The sequence below is a fragment of the Gorilla gorilla genome, chromosome 8 (assembly GCF_029281585.2).
Source record: "Gorilla gorilla gorilla isolate KB3781 chromosome 8, NHGRI_mGorGor1-v2.1_pri, whole genome shotgun sequence".
Classification (NCBI taxonomy): domain Eukaryota; kingdom Metazoa; phylum Chordata; class Mammalia; order Primates; family Hominidae; genus Gorilla; species Gorilla gorilla.
In genome coordinates this window covers 86,522,758-86,540,132 of record NC_073232.2, presented here as the reverse complement: position 1 = coordinate 86,540,132, position 17,375 = coordinate 86,522,758, and the positions used below count along the sequence as shown (strand labels likewise).

The 17,375-nt window shown below is 35.3% G+C and overlaps 1 protein-coding gene across 30 annotated transcripts in view; it reads left to right on the top strand.

Moving 5' to 3' along the window:
* CCDC7 (coiled-coil domain containing 7) overlaps positions 1-17,375 on the top strand; it is a 459,676-nt gene that overhangs the window by 141,206 nt on the left and 301,095 nt on the right. For 25 of the 30 annotated variants that reach the window (XM_063710186.1, XM_063710188.1, XM_063710189.1 and 22 more), the window contains 3 exons: positions 894-956; positions 3,058-3,282; positions 7,259-7,293. In XM_063710186.1, the coding sequence (XP_063566256.1) occupies positions 894-956; positions 3,058-3,282; positions 7,259-7,293 (323 nt within the window). Of the gene's footprint in view, positions 1-893; positions 957-3,057; positions 3,283-7,258; positions 7,294-9,830; positions 16,334-17,375 lie in introns of those variants that run through there. The other 5 variants (XM_063710207.1, XM_063710202.1, XM_063710210.1 and 2 more) reach the window with 3 other exon arrangements.

Genomic DNA, 17,375 nt, shown 5'->3' with positions numbered 1-17,375 from the left:
GGGGAGGGATATCATTAGGAGATATACCTAATGCTAAATGACGAGTTAATGGGTGCAGCACACCAGTATGGCACATGTATACATATGTAACTAACCTGCACATTGTGTACATGTACCCTAAAACTTAAAGTATAAAAAAAAAAAAAAGAATCTACCTACACTTGGCTGGGTGTGTGGTGATTCATGCCTATAATCCCCATGCTTTGGAAGGCTGAGGCAGGAGGATGACTTGAGCCTATGAATTTGAGACTGCAGTGAGCTAGGAACCCACTGCTGCACTCTAGCCTGGGTAACAGAGCAAGACCCTGTCTCTAAAAAATAAAATAAAATAAGTTAACAAATCTGCCTACTCTTGATTGTTCTCCTATTGTTGATACTTGTATTTAGTCCAGAGTTTATGGTTGTTATGTGTGGCAGCATTTGTCTAGTGGGAACTCAGTCATATCGGAAGCAAAACTGGGAACTCTAAATATGGTCCTCAAAGTGTCTTTAATTTGATGGAGAATTCCTGGAACATCATGTGTAATAGAATTTACTCATTTGCACAAAGCCAGAACAATGTTTATTTTGTGTTAAGAGTAGAGGTTCTCCTTTTAGTAAAATTTGAAATTTTTCTTTTTAAATATTTCAGGCCTAGAGGAAAGGAGAAATGAAATGTTTAATTTACTGCAATTGTAATTTCCCCGATTCATGCTCAATTTGCCTGTGAAAAATCAATAGGAAGCTTTAGCTTCAGGTATTATCCACCATTACACTTGAGAGATGTGCAGTTCAATGTCTATGCTCAAATCTTATCTTGGCTATCTATGGGTTTTAGAAAAGTAATACTGGTAAAACTAAATTAATTAAAAATACCAAAGTAAATACCTTTTTTCTCCCTTCTTACTTCCTAGAAAGTAGCACGTCTGGAAATTGAGAACAAAGTCCTTCAGGAGCAATTGAAACAGGCTTTACAGGTAAAGGATGTCATGTTTCTTTAACATTGTTAACAAGTAAAGAAAATATCCACAAAGAACTTTTCAAATGAATAATTTTTACATTGTAAGCTAAGAGGTCTACATATTCTACTATTTGGCTAGGTTTAAACTATATTCATTTTATGCATTAGGGGTATATTAATAAAATTTAATATTCATTCTTATCAAAAATAGTGAGATATAAAGAAAAGTAAACTTTCTTAAGCTAATAAAGGCAATCTATTCATCTGTCATTGTTGCAGTGTGAAAAAAAGAAAAGGAAAAGAAAAAAAGACAATGTATTTCAAGCTGATAAGCAATATACTTAAAGGTAAAATACTGCAGGCATTCCAATTAAACTCAGTTGAATCAAGATGTTGACTCTTACTACTCTTTAAAATTCTAGTTAAATAATACAACAAGAAATGAAAAAAAGCTATAAGCATTTCATAAATGAATAGACAAAAGTGTATTTGTGTATTATAAAATTGTTTTGCCTACCATCTTGGTAAAAATGTAAAGGACAGAAATATGTGGTATTTGTGGTTGTATGCTGAAATGAGCAACCTTTCACGTACTTCTATTATCAAAAAAGTGTGAATTGATATATTCATCTGTTTTTGATAATAGAAGTATAAAAGATATTTGTTATGTCTTTCTGGGAGACAGAAAAGACATAGCAAAATTGGAAAGATGTAGCCTTTTCACTCAATAAAAGCTTTTAAAAGTTTATCCTAAAGAAGAAAAAAGTGTACAGAGATTTTGTACAAGTATGTACAATGTCATATGTTTTAATAGCAAAAATTTTGAAATGATCTAAATGTCCATTGTTAAGGAGTTTGCTAAGACAATTATGGTATATTATTAAATGTACTTCTATTACCTATTCTGATTTAAATGTATGTTTATTGTTATAGAAACATATCTATGACATTATTTAATGAAAAGAGCATAAGATGTAAGTATGTATAGTAGGACCCAATTTAGATAAACATTTAAAAAATTTGGCTGGGCATCATGGTTCATGCCTGTAATCCCAGCACTTTAGGGGGCTAAGGCCGGTGGATCACTTTGAACCCAAGAATTTGTGATCAGCCTGGGCAATATAGTGAAACCCTGTCTCTATTAAAAATACAAAAACTGACTGGGTGTGGTGGTGTGGGCCTGTAGTCTCAGCTACTTGGGAGGCTGAGGTGGGGGGATAACTTAAGCCCAGGAGACTAGAGGTTGCAAAAAAACCCAGCAGAGAGATATATATATTAGCTATATATATTATTATATATAAGCTATATATATAGCAATATATATTATATATTATTATATATAAGCTATATATATAGCTAATATATATTATATATTATATATATTATAATATCTATTAGCTATATATATGCGGGGGTTTTTATATATAAATATATAATATATATTTATGTATAAAAATATATATATCTTTGTGTAATTTCCCTCTAACCTTTCTAATATAGCTAATATATATATAATATATATAGCTAATATATAATATATATTAGCTATATTTAGAAAAATTTAAAAAGGATATATCTCAAAATGTTAATAGTAATTTTTCTTTATGAGGTGAGATTATTTATGAATTTTCTTTTTGTTTATATATTCTTTTATATAAGTTAATTGTAAGACTAAATAAAAATTATAAAAAGTGACATTTTTAAGGAGACTTTTATTCCAGAATAGATAAATTGTTTTCCACATTTTATTTCATTCTTTGATATTATAGGTGCTAATTATCCTTCTTATAGTCTATCAGTTTTTATAATGTATACCTTATATGAATTTTTATTTTGCTTGTATAATAATTAGAGCCTTAAAAATAACAGCCAGGAAAAACTCCTGGGTATAAAAATAGCCCTCAAAGGTGGAAAGAGGTTTCTTCACAACTTCTGATTTTAACTGTGGAATTGTTAAAGTATCAATTATACCAATAGCTTACCTTTGCTCCCTTCAACTCAGTAAAAATGAGTTGAGAAATCATGTAGGCGTAAATATATGTAGATTCCTGAATGTGGTAGTGTTGGCAGGAAAATATCAGAAAATGCTTAATAAACTGGTACTTTTTTAAAAACAGGAAGCTGAAAAAGCTAAGCATCAACTTAACTATTTCCTAAATCAAGAGAAGAAGTTACTTAAAAGTGAGGGGAAAACTGAGACAACAATGCTAGTGGGTAATAGTCAAACTAAAGTTAAAGGTGAAGATTCAAAAAATATACCATTGGAGAAAGAAACAAGAAAATCACTGGTTTCAGATTCAGGTGGACAAAGGACAAGTGATAAAATCCAAGAATATCCACAGGTGAGGAAATAACCAAAATGGAGACAGTAGTATATGTTGCGAGAAATTTGTCTTTTATATTATTATTTACTTCATTCGTATATGTTATTTAAAAATTCATGCCTCTGTTTTTGGGTTTTTTGTTTTTTTTTTTTTTTGAGTTGGAGTCTTGCTCTGTCGCCAGGCTAGAGTGCTATGGTGCGATCTTGGCTCACTGCAACCTCCAACTCCCTGGTTCAACGGATTCTCCTGCCTCCGCCTCCTGAGTAGCTGGGATTACAGGCATGCGCCACCATGCCCGGCTAATTTTTGTATTTTTAGTAGAGATGGGGTTTCACTATGTTGGCCAGGATGGTCTTGATCTCCTGACCTCGTGATCTGCCTGCCTCAGCCTCCCAAAGTGCTGGGATTACAGGCATGAGCCACCGCGCCCGGCCTTTGGATTTGTTTTTACTTTTGCCCTTTACCTTCTGTATATGTCAACTCATTATTATCTTGAATACCAAACTATGACTTAAATATATACTGATTTTGAATGACCACATAAGCATCTGAGATTTGAGTCCTTTATTTTTACCTTCTCTTTTTGTGTATAATTTTTATTGTGAACTACCTCAACTTCTTCCTGGAAAGATAAATAATAAAAATAGTTTCTCCGAGGGCAATAAAAATTATTAAAGTTGTTAGATCATGTATATAAATGAAGTAAGGTATACCGAATTGAATATAAAAACAAATATCTAAAGAAATATAGGATTGTCTGTCAGCTGCTTTAAGACAAAGAACAAAAGAAGCAGCACAACTTAAAATCTGCTAGTCATTTTATATCTGCCATTATTATAAAATCTGCTAGTTATTTTATATCTATGTATATGGGCTAGTCATTTACACAAGACCATAAGCTAGCTATTAGCACCTCCATTTTGAGAATGAAACCAAAGCTTTAAAAAATTAGCCATGCCACATTACAGTGAGTAATATTGAGTTAGATTTCAAATTCAGGTCTTTCTCGCTCCAAAATCACATCTGAAGATACCTTCTTTGCTTGTCTATATGGCCGCATTTGAAACTTGCTTTGTTAAAAGCTTTATTGTTTTCTATTTCCCAGTATTTATCTCCTGATCCAAAACAAAGGTTTTCATATATGACAGAAAAAGTTAAATAGTAAAATGAACCTGAGCAGAACAGTAACTAAAACATCACATTGCTTTCACATAAGTGATTCTCATTTTAGTGGGTTTATATATACATCAATACACACCTGTCTTCTTATGTATCTAGCTTAACATTCATTAATAAAACATCTTATATGCTAGGTTCTTTGCAAAGATGATGTATATAATGTCATGTATTCAGATAGCTTGTTCTGGTAATAGTGAAACAGGAGATATCATTATTGGAGATTTTGATGTAATAGAAGTTTATACTCATTGTCCATGTTCTTATAGTAATTTAACTGTAACCTTCTTTCTCAATCACTGTATTAAAACTATTTTTGCTGAGGTTACAGCAAATCTATTTGATGCTATTCTGAAGGATGCTTTATAGTTTTTTTCTTTCTTTCTTTTCATTTTTTGAGATGGAGTTTCTCTTTTATTGCCCAGGCCAGAGTGCAATGGTGTGATCTCAGCTCACTGCAACCTCCACCTCCTGGATTCAAGTGATTCTTCTGCCTCAGCCTGCCAAGTAGCTGAGATTATAGGAGCCTGACACCATGCCTGGCTAATTTTTTATATTTTTAGTAGAGACGGAGTTTCACCATGTTGGCCAAGCTGGTCTCGAACTCGTGACCTCAGGTGATCCACCTGCCTCAGCCTCCCAAAGTGCTGGGATTACAGGCATGAGCTACCACACCCAGCCAGATGATTTATAATCTCATTTGTCCTCTTAGCAGCATTTAACTATGTTTAATCATTTATTTTTTAATACTTTTGTATTATACTTTAAGTTCTGGGGTACATTTATAGTCTATAGTTTGTTTGAGAAATAGCATAATTATTTGATTTTCCTTGTATATTTTTGGGACACCTCTTTTGTCTCCTCTTGCTCTGCTCATTCTTTAAATGTTAGTACTTCTCTGGGTTTTGTCCTAAAGTTTCTTTTTATTCCATATACTCTTTCTGAACATGCTCATATACCTTCATGGCTTCTAGGGCCATATAAATCTCTTATCTCTAACTCGAATAACACCTAATTTCCAGACCTGTTATTCATTAACTTACTGAATTTTTCTGTTTCAGTGGGCTTCAAACATCTAGAATTCACCATGCTCAAATGAACCAATTGCACTCTTCTCAGACCTGCTTTATCTCTCAGTATTCAGTCTCCTGGCATCCTCATCCATCTAATTGCTGAAACTAGAAAGCCCAGCATCACGGTTATTTCTTCTTTTCCTTTGTCTTGATCCAATTATTATCCATCAAATTCTGTCCAGTTTTCTCAATATTAATGACAGTTCTGTTAGTCAAGCTCCCACCAGGACTCTAATTGGTCTCTGTCTTTCCAGGCCAGTCTCATGTTGATGGCTAGTTGAAAATCCTTGGTTATTTATTAGTTAGTATATAGGATAACTATTGTGACTATTATGACATATAGACACAAAATGTATGATGGCTCAAACACAATGGAAGCTTCTTTCCTGGTGTTAATAGTCCAAGGAAGTTCAAGGTCAGTGTTCGTGGTAGGGAGTTCTGCTCCACAGGGTTGTTAAGGTATCCCAGCATATGGAAGGTTTACCATCTTACGTGTGGCTTCCTGAGCCACACTAGGCATGGTTATCTAGCTATCAGAAAAGAATATGGAGGACAAACATGAGTAATTTTCATTGACCTGGCTGGAGGAGATGCACATTCTTTTTTCTCACGTCCTGTTTGCTACATTTAACTACAGGGGGAATTAACAAATGTAGACTAACAATGTGTCTAAGAAGAAGAGAAAATTAGTTTGTTGACCATTTAGGAGTCTTTGCCACAGGGGAATAAGGATAAAACCAGTTAATCTCTGCATAAAAGAAACTGAATTAGATGAAAATCAGGTCCAGAATAAAACCTAGAATCAACATTTATACTATAGGAAAATATGTATTGTATTCACAAGAGGTAATTTATTAATAAAAATCGCACTTTTAAGGTCACTGGCCTTTTTTTTTTTTTTTTTTGAGACAGAGTCTCACTCTGTTGCCCAGACTGGAGTGCAGTGGTGAGATCTTGGCTCACTGCAACCTCTGCCTCCTTGGTTCAGGTTCAGACAATTCTCCTGTCTCAGCCTCCCGAGTAGCTGGGATTACAGGCACCCACCACCATGCCCAGCTAATTTTTGTATGTTTAGTGAAGAGGGGGTTTCACCATGTTGGCCAGGCTAGTCTTGAACTCCTGACCTCAGGTGATCTGCCTGCCTCGGCCTCGCAAAGTGCTGGGATTACAGGTGTGAGCCACCTTGCCCGGCTGGCCTAACACTTTTGGTTACATACTTCTGTAAACATATTTGAACATATATTCTCAGTATACTTATTTTAAAATTGATAAATTACAAAAAGTACCTCCACAGTTTATTATATATAATATTAGCATTATAAACCCTTCAACAAGAATATTTAAAAGGATTAGATAATTATGTAATAGATAAGTTTAAAATAAATTTTGAGCTACTCTGCCTGTGGAGCAGGCCTGCTCTGTCCATGGAGCAGCTATTTTCTTGTACTCTGTTGCTCTAATAAACATGCTTTTCTTTAACTCAAAAAAATTTTTTTTTTGTTTACTAAAAGTATAAAACCTTATTTGCTCTTAATTTAGAAATATAAGTGTAATTTTAGGGCCTACTCTCCTTCTATAATGTCTCTTCCAATGCTAAAATGTGATAATTTCTTTGCTTTTTTGATACCTTAATCTTACAAAATTGTCATACTAAAAAACTACCTTAAATGATATTTTTCTAAATGACTGTAAACATTTCATATGCATACTTGATATTTTTAAATGTAGTATTATCTTTATCACAGATCACTGCCCAAAGCGGAAGACTGATTGAAAAGAGGTAAAACACTTTTTAAAAATTTGTTCCCTCATTTTCTAATCTTTATCAGTTCACATACCTAAGTAATGAAAATAACCATTCTAAATTTAATGTCACAAAACTCTTTGGAACTAATTTTAAGTAGAAAATGTTAGAAACTTTAGATATCAAAGTTAGAAGAGTTGATGCAGTCAAAATCAAAATTAAATGAAAAATTTAAATTTAAATTTAAATTAAGGACAATGTACAAACAAACAATTTTTTTCTGACAACAGCAATTAAAATTTCCAGATAGTGAGGAACTAACCCTTATTTTCAACTTAGTTATCATCAAGATGCATGAGCTAGATACATAAACAACTTATTGAAAAATCATTTTACCTTCCATTTTAACTCAGTTACTATATGCACACATATGTATGTACATGCATACACATAAATAATTGAGTTGATTGATTCATCCAATTAAATCTTATAGTTTTCACTAGTGAGTCTCTTTGATTAGTATATTATGATCGACTCACAGACTTTCTTGATTAACATTACCATGGAGTAAAGAGGAATTAACCTAGAAGTATGCATTTATGTACTTCATTGCCATTTTAAATATTTATGGATTATAGACCCAGGTGAATTAGCAAGAATTAGGTAATAAGTGTAATGATTAATGGCCAGAAGTTTTGAAAATGTTCATTTTAAATGTTTGTAGTGAATGTTTATATTTATAAGTATATGTTTTAAATACTAACTAAACATATACTAAAAACTATATGTTTTAAATACAATGTCCAAGAGAAAATTAGACGTTGGTCCACTTGTTGCTTTGCAAACTTATAATGGTTGGTTTCTTATTATTGATTTCTTTATATTTTAAATATGTATAGTCAGTATTATAAACATTTGAGAATGTATAAGAAAAAGTATTAATAATTATCTTCAACAGTAATGGGAACTTACGTATCATGTAGAAATAGGAAGGAATAAAGCAAAAGCATGGTGTTTTTTTTTTTTTTTTTTTTTCCAGATGGAGTCTCGCTCTTAATTGCCCAGGCTGGAGGGCAGTGGCATGATCTCGGCTCACTGCAACCTCCGCCTCCCAGGTTCAAGTGATTCTTCTGCCTCAGCCTCCCCAGGAGCTGGGATTACAGGCGTCCACCACCATGCCTGGCTAATTTTTATATTTTTAGTAGAGACGGGGTTTCGCCATGTTGGCCAGGCTAGTCTCAAACTCCTGTCCTCAAGTGATCCACCCACCTCGGACTCCCAAAGTGCTGGGATTACAGGCGTGAGCCACCATGCCCAGCTGGTGCTCTTATATTCATACTCAGATTATGGTAGAGCATGGAATACTACTATAGTTTTCCATGCAATCATGGTGATGTATAGCCTTTGAAAATCCTGCAGAGCCAGTAGTTTATCACCCTGGAGAACATGAGGTGGTTAACTTTTGATATAAGTTGTTTTAATATTGAACATTTAGTTGCTGCTGATAAATGTGATAGGCTCTTTGTACATTGGTAAATCTCAGAAAATAGAAACATTGGCTTACAAAAAGCATTTTAAAGAGAGTTTCTGGTCTCTATGAAGACATGGTAAGGCAGTTTCAGTTACTTTCCATGGGTGTTTGGAAAAATCTTAAAGAGGGGTTATGATAATGTTACCTAGTGAGTTACTACCCCTGGCAGCCCTCATTCTACTTTTCTGATGTCACATTTTAGAATTTTAATGGGAAGTGATAGAATGGAAGAAGGGTTCAATGGAGAACAACAGAATGAGGATGATGGGGAATATAGTACCTCAAGATTAAAAAAAAATCATAGAATGAATATATCAAATAATTCCTCTTAAATGCCTTTTTCACCCTAGAAATGTTGATTGATGTAATAACTTCAGGAGGAAGATTATTTTAATTCATTTCAATTCAGTTTAGCTCTAATGAGGAAACACTGACTGAGCATCCATGCTGTGCAAGGCACTGTGCTGGGTATTATGGGATATAAAGGGCTTCAAATATATGGTCATTGCCCTCAATGCATTAACAGTCTAGTAGGGCCGACTAGACATGTACAAAAATAAGTGAAGTATAATGCAGACGTTGCATTCTATAAAACATTACCAAGAAGCTACATCAAAGAAGAGGAAAAGCTATTTCTGACTGGATTAAGAATTACATACCATTTAATTTTAGAAAGATGGTTGGGTTGGATTTTAACAGGGAAATGTGAGGAAAGGGTGTGCCAAGTGGACAGAACTTTGCTTTGAGGCAAAGATGAAGATGTTTAGAATCTATACAGTGTGCTCAGGAAGAGGCCAAAAATTCATTTTGTTTGCATCCTAGACTAAGGACAATAATGGGAAATATGACATGAAATAGGTTGTTTCAGCTTGATAGGTTTTATAGAATTGCACTTAATAGCTTTAGGTTAATTATTATATATTATATAATAATATATAATATATTACATATTATATTATATTGCTAAATATAATAAAAATTCAAACTATTAAGCACATGGCACAATATTATTCATCAACCTTCATTTTGGGTTACTTCTTAGATCCTAATAGAGTTTCTGAAATACTTTGGAAAAGTCTCCCAAACCTTCAGAGAGTGGATGGGAGCGAAGTAAGGAGACCCCACCTGAGCAGATACATGGTATTGCTTACAATAAAGTACATTTTTGCTCTTTACAACATTTATCAGTTTATTTTGGCTTAGGGAATGAGTTAGTGGTGAATAGTTAATCAAACAATAGATTTAAATAATTTATTGTTTCACATCATGTGCGTTGTTAGCTTTTCTTAAATGTTTTGTGGCATTGAAATTCACACTTTTTAGAAATGAAAATGTGAACTAATTCATGGTGTTTTATTTTGAAGAGTTACACAGTCAACCTATTTCTTTCTAAATACTTTCATTAGGACTTTCATTATTACTTGGGTTTGCTATCAAGCACGAAAACATACAAGAGAAGAGTGTTGGAACATGTCCATTTTTCTTCTCCATAGATTAGATGATTAGCTGTTAAATTTACTCATTCATTTATTCACCCACCTCATTCAACAGATACTTTTGTCACCTTCATATGTCCAGTTCTCTTTTGGGTATTGTGTTTTACTGAAAAATGAGACAGATAAGATGCCTTCTCTTGTGGTACTTATAACAGGAGAGACAAAAAATAAACAAGTAAAAATAAATGAACAAGATAATTTTAGAGACTAATACATGGAGATAATGAAACTACATATCTGACAGTCACAGGGAAGGACAATGTAGATTGGGTGGTCAAGGAAGGTATTAACAATGAAGAAAAGGCATTATCTAATTGTGAAATAAAAGCTGTTAAAATATTTTGTTTCTTTTCAATTTTTATCAAAATAAATTTCTGCAAATGAAAATTTATGTTATAACTAAAAGATCTAGACTAGAGGAGCTTTTAATATCCTCAGTTAACTGTTATACAAGGGGCATATTACTAGTGACCCAAATAGTACACATAAGGTAGATTTTATAGAGGAAACCTTGCAATCCAGGAAGCAATAGAGGATACAATATCCCCTGAGCTGTCATTATTCCATAGAGAAATAGACTTAGATTAAGCAAAGCTGGATTCACCATAGAAGATGCTCCTGAGAGGAACCCCCTTCTCACATATCACTTCACAAAATTGTAGGGGCATTGGGAGGGCATAGAGAGCACCTAGTCAACCATGTATCACTGAGAGCTTCCTGGTTGGGGCAATGGCCTTGTTGGAAAAAGGGAGAAGGGAGTATGTACTTTGTATACCAATGTAGCTGGTATCAGTGAGTCAAACAGTCCTGGTGAGCCAGCTCTGTGAAACCACAAAAAGAGGGAAGAAAGAGAATCACCGGGACCATCCGAAAATAAAGATTTGTCTCACTGCTGTCTATCCTTTGATCGTAGAGACTCATTATTATAGATCTCTCCATCAGCCCTGGCTGACACCTGGTTCTGAGCATACCAATTTCCTTAGTATTGTCTGGGAGAAGAATATTAGTAAGGTCACCAGCTGGGTTAGATGAGGATGTAGAACCAACATCCTAATAAGTTCACATTATGAACTCTTTTTCCTGGCCAAGTACAGAAACCTTTGTTTAGGAATGTCTGTTCCATATCTGCCATAGGAAAGAGAAAGTCGTTCATCACCTCCCTTGAACATCCATCTCCAACCATTTCCCAGGGTCAGATATGTTCACATCTGACAAACAGATCTGTTTTTCTCCATGGGGATGAGCCAGATTGTCCTTTGTCTGGAATGATAGTTCAGTGGGGACCCCAAAGTTACCATTTTGCCATCATAGGTCACCTGCAGGTTTCAAAGAGGATGTCTGCAGCACCATCTGATGCTTTTAAATGAGCAATATGTTGTGTGTTCCCATGCACTGAGGTCAAAGCAAAGGGGGTTAAAAAAAAAAAAAGAAAAGGAGTATACTATTCCTTTTGAAATGATATTTTTCTCTACTCCCTAACTTCTAGGTGCTTTGGAGTTTAACCATGGTAAGAGGGGCCCTTGCTTGGTATGGTAGCCTATAGCTTGTAAACAATTAGGGAAAAGTGGACTGACAAGCCTCGTGGAGGTTGTTTTCAAAGAGGCTGCCTTAAGTGGCAAGTAGAACAAGCCTGATGGACAACAGTGGCCTGTGTGTCTTTTTTTTTTTTTTTTTTTTTGAGATAGGGTATCACTTTGTCCCCTAGGCTGGAGTGCAGTGGCACCATCATGGCTTACTGCATCTTCAACCTCCCACACTGAAGCCATCCTCCCACCTTAGCCGTCTGATTGGCGGGGACCACAGGCATGCATCACCATGCCCAGCCAATTGTTTTATTTTTTATAGAAACGCAGTCTCCCTGTGTTGCCCAGGCTGGTCTAGAACTCCTGGACTCAGGGACTTTTTGCACCTCAGCTTCCTAAAGACTTCTATGTCTTTTGAATAAATTCCTTATTGGCCATTGTGTTCCTTCATAGCGGGATGGATTTGAACAATGAACAGGGACCCAAGACTATACTGGAAATGATGGTTACACATTCTTAATTGGCTTTTTCATGTCACATGTTTTCCTTTAGATTCAGTTCTTTCTCATGGACCTATAAACATAGAATATAAGAATTGAGCTTGTGACTAAGTTGTTGTAACTATTTCCTTGGGCAAAGGTTACCTCAGAAAAGCATGTGTAAAGAGTTCTGTTGGCCAGGCGTGGTGGCTCATGCCTGTAATCCCAGCATTTTGGGGAGGCTGAGGCAGGCAGATCACGAGGTCAGGAGTTCAAGACCAGCCTGGCCAATATGGTGAAACCCCATCTCTACTAAAAATACAAAAATTAGCTGGGCATGGTTGCGCGCGCCTGTAGTCCCAGCTACTTAGGAGGCTGAGGCAGAGGAATCACTTGAACCTGGGAGGCGGAGGTTGCAGTGAGCTGAGATCATGCCACTGGGTGACAGAGCGAGACTCCATCTCAAAAATAAAATAAAATAAAATAAAATAAAGAGTTCTGTCCTAGAGAACCCAATAGCCTGACAGTGTAACTAGGCTCATTACTAATGGCTCATTAGTCTTTATAATAGTGCAATTCAGTCAATCTGAGGAGATTGTGCTCTATGGCCATGAAGAATGCCTGAAGTTTACCCAGTTTTGAAGAATGTCCAATACCATGGGATCTCAATAACTCACCATCATTATGGTGAAGGAATGTATCACTCCATAAGATTTTATGACCTTTGAGAGAGGCTTTTCCATTAGTGAATCATGCTTTCTTGTCAGGTGGCAAATCTTTCAGGCAAGTGCCTTACTGAGTCAATGGCTTGTTTAAAACAGCAGAGGGATCTCTGTGCCTGTGAGTGTAAGGCCATATTTTATGAATTTGTCTAAGGTCTAATTGATTGGATGTGCTATATCCCCCTTTTAATAGAATTTTCCTGGGCATGTACCACCTTATCAGATTTTGGATTAGAGAAGACCCATAATGGGATAGGAATGTCGGGTTGAAGAGTGAGAAAAGTCTGCCCCATTAGGGCTCAGTAATAGGCTAGCAGTCACTGGCATGTGCCACTCAGCAGGAGAAGAAAATCATTTCATCCAAAGATGTAGGAAATGACAAATAACTGGAAGTATTTTTGCCAAAAGCTTCCGTCAGAAAATGGTTTCTTACAGGTATGTGTAATCCCATGAGTTTGAAATATACGGCAAAATCTAAAGTTAGAACTTGTTTTTAGGATGCCTAGACCTCTTCCAAGGCATGTTAATATATGGGCTTCTATTTAAAATTAGTTGCATTGATATAGTGCTTTGAAGAATCACCAGGTGTAAAATGTGATATCACCGCTACCTAACAAGGAAAATCGTTTGTGGTTGGGACTGGAGGCCCGATAAATTTTCCTTTAAAGCAGCAGTTTCCTGCCTTTTTAGCACCAGGGACCAGTTTCATGGAAGACTCCACGGACCAGGATGGAGGGGGTGGTTTCAGGATGATTCAAGCACATTACCTTTATTGTACACTTTATTATTATTATTATTATTTCATTATAATATATAATGAAATAATTATACAACTCACCTTAATGTAGAGTCAGTGGGAGCCCTGAGCTTGTTTTCCTGCAACTAGATGGTCCCATCTGGGGGTGATGGGAGACAGTGACAGATCATCAGATATTAGGTTCTCGTAAGGAGCACGCAACCTAGATCCCTCACATGTGAAGTTAACAATAGGATTTGTGCTCCTATGAGAATCTAATGCGGCTGCTGATCTGACAGGAGGTGGAGCTCAGGTGATAATGCAAGCGATGGGAGAGTGGCTGTAAATACAGAGGAAGCTTTGCTTGCTCACTCGCCACTCACCTCCTGTTGTGTTGCCCAGTTCCTAACAGGCCATGGACTGGTACCAGTTTGTGGTCCAGGGGTTGGGGATGCCTGCTTTAAGTGATATAGAATGTATCTTTTTGATGCTGTCCAGATGATGACTGCCTTCTCCAAATTTATCTGAATAACAGGGCCCTGGATCATTTAAAGTTATCTTTAATCAGGTATGCCTAGACAACATGTAATGTTTCTTCGGTGTTGATCACAGTCATCAGTGTGATATAATATCTGGAGATTCTAGCAATGCACATTTTACTGGGTTTTGTCCCACACGGAAAATGTGTAACAGGAATTAAAACATTCTCAAGAAGGATTATTAAAGGTATATGTACTAATCTTGGCATATCTTGCCAAATCCTCAGCTACATATGTGTGTCAGTATGTGTGCTGCCACTGCAGCAATTTATTCTATAGCTTGTGTAATGACAGAGACTGGAGTAAGTAGAGCTGTTTCTTTCCTTGTTTAAGTTTCAGTAGTCCACTATGGAGTGTCTAGTACTAGTTTTTTTTTTTTCTTAACCAAACAGACTAGCATTGCATAGTGCATCGATTATATTTTGTTTGAAAAATATTTTTATGTTTCCTGTATGAAGTATTATGGAATGATCTTGCCAGTTCAGACAGGTTTTCACCATGTGCTTGGCCAGCCATTATGGAGGTTATCAATAGATAATTATCCAACTAATATGGCTGTGTACCTGTTCTCAGTTTAATAATTCAGAATGTCCTTATCAATTATATAATCTGAGAAAGAAACAGCAAACAGTATTAATATAGAGTACAAAAATAGTAGCCTTGTGTGTTTGGGTTCCCCAAGACTACTCCCCTAACTAGGAGAGCTCACAGCACTCATCAAATAGTCATTACGATGACCATGATTTATTACATAAGAAGGATGCAAAGCAAAATGAGCAAAGGGAAAATGTGCATGGTAAAAATCCAAAAGAAACATCCTACTTAATCTGAGATTATGGTGTCCCGTAATTCCATAGCTACCTGATCACTATAGCCGTTCTCACTGAGAACAAGCAATTTGTTCTTTCTTGAGTTTTTAAGACTATATAAGATATGGACACTGAGATATTGGCCATTTCAACTTAGTAGTTTGTCTGGTATAAGGCTTCCAATGGGGTTATTTCCCACTTCAGTGGTAGCCCAAACTCTGTTTTTCAAAAGCTGTAACATACACGAGTCACATACCACTAGCTACACATAACAAGGTTTATTGAGAAAAACTTACAAGCAGAATAGGGAGCAGAGCACATTGCAATATTGCAGTTATCAATGAAGGACCTTGAGAGTCTCTGCCAAGCTACCAAGTAGGGAAGGGAGATATTAACCGAGGCCATTCAGAAACATGTTTGTCATTCTCATTAACTGATAACTTTTTTTTTCTAGTAAGAGAATAGTTTTTCTTTTATCCTATATAATTTCCCCATAGTTTGAGTTCCATTTCTGATTATTTCAGTAATAGCATTGCTGGTGGAGCTAGATGTAGCTAGGCAACATTGTCAGCATAAGAATTATTTATACATTTACAGACTATTTCTAAGCAGTCCATCACCCTAATTTTCTTTAAGTTAATAATTTCAAGTGTTTTAACCTTTTATCTTTTCCAGGCTCTTAGTCATCTTGGACTTTTACTGAACCTTTAAAACTTTTTGACTTTCTTTTCAGTTGAGGAGCCTAAAACTAGTCACTATGAATATTTTGATCAACATTAATTGTATTGTATTATAAAAACTATCAAAATATTTATAACTTTTGACTTTTATAACACCTATATTGAAATTTTTCTATAAAATTGATTTTTAGAATCATGTTAGTTTGTACTGTATTACAAGCTTCGGGTCCTAGATATTTTTGTTTTTCTTGTATATAGGAATGAGTTCCACATCTTGTATTATTGCAGATAAGAATATCAATAATATTTTATTAGTATTTTATTGATAATTTGTCTCGTATTTGCATTGACAATTAAAAATTCAGTGTAACATCAATACCTGTGAGAGTTTTTTTCCCTAAGGGGAGAGGATATGGATTGGGGGTTGTGTTGACGTTTTAGAAAATGGATGGAGTTAAGGAAAGTTCCGGAAAAGGAAAGTATTGGAAAGAAAAAAAAAAATAAAGAGGGCAGTTTGAAAAATAAGGTATTAGAAAGAAAAAAAATAAAGAGGGCAGTTTGGGCAGTTATCATTCAATGACATTTTCCATTTTGTCTGATTTAAGAATTATGAAGTGTCCATGATTATATGCATAACAAATAGTGCCCTTGTACATCTATTTGCTTAGTAAGAAAAGGATGCAATGCTCAAATCTTCAGAGTTAACAAATGCTTTTGCAAGCAGGAAGAGATACACTCTTTATACCACTTCAGTGATGTTGAAGACTGTCATGTAGAGTGCTGTCAATATGCTTATATAAAAGCTGCTAAAATACATGCTCATAATTAGACTATTATACGGTAGTATTTAGACATGGAGTGATTATTAGAGAGTCTTAATCTAAAGCAGACAGTGAATGACACAAATTTAGTAAGATTTATAAACTATATTTTGGTTGTTTCTGGCAATTCACCAAATAATTGGGAGGGTGAAAACAACTTGCTTTATTATTATTTTCTTTGTGGCTGTAGGCTGCCTTCTATAGTCATCATTGCTGTTGTCCTCCTCCTCCTCCTTCAACTCCTCCTCTTCCTTCTCCTCATTCTCCTCTTTCTCTTCCTCCTCCTTCTCCTTCTCCTTCACCATCTAATCAGTAGGGCTTTGAAAGTATTTCCACATCTCTTTGACTGACACAAGCTTGAATACAGCATTGCTTGCACACCTTCCTAGTAGTTTTTATTCCTGACCCCCTCAGTGGAAGTATCATGGTTGTTATGCTGTGGTTCCTTATGGTTGCAAGAGACAATAGAAGTGGGGAATGCCTGAACGTGGGAATATGGTTATAAATGTACAGTATATTAGCATTTAAGGCATTGTTCTTTGTATTGCCACATATTTTCTCATTGTTATAAGAAAATTGCCTGTGTAGAATCAAGTGATTAATGATGTCCCCTAATAACCATTTCAGAATCTTAAAGAACATTTGCTTTCTATTTTTAGCTATGTGATAATATTAGTGTTGGGGTGGTGGTTTGTGAATAACTGTAACAAATAGTCTCCAGATGAGTGTTAGACTTTATTTTAGAACTAATCATCTTAAATTCAAATACCTAATAGAACTAA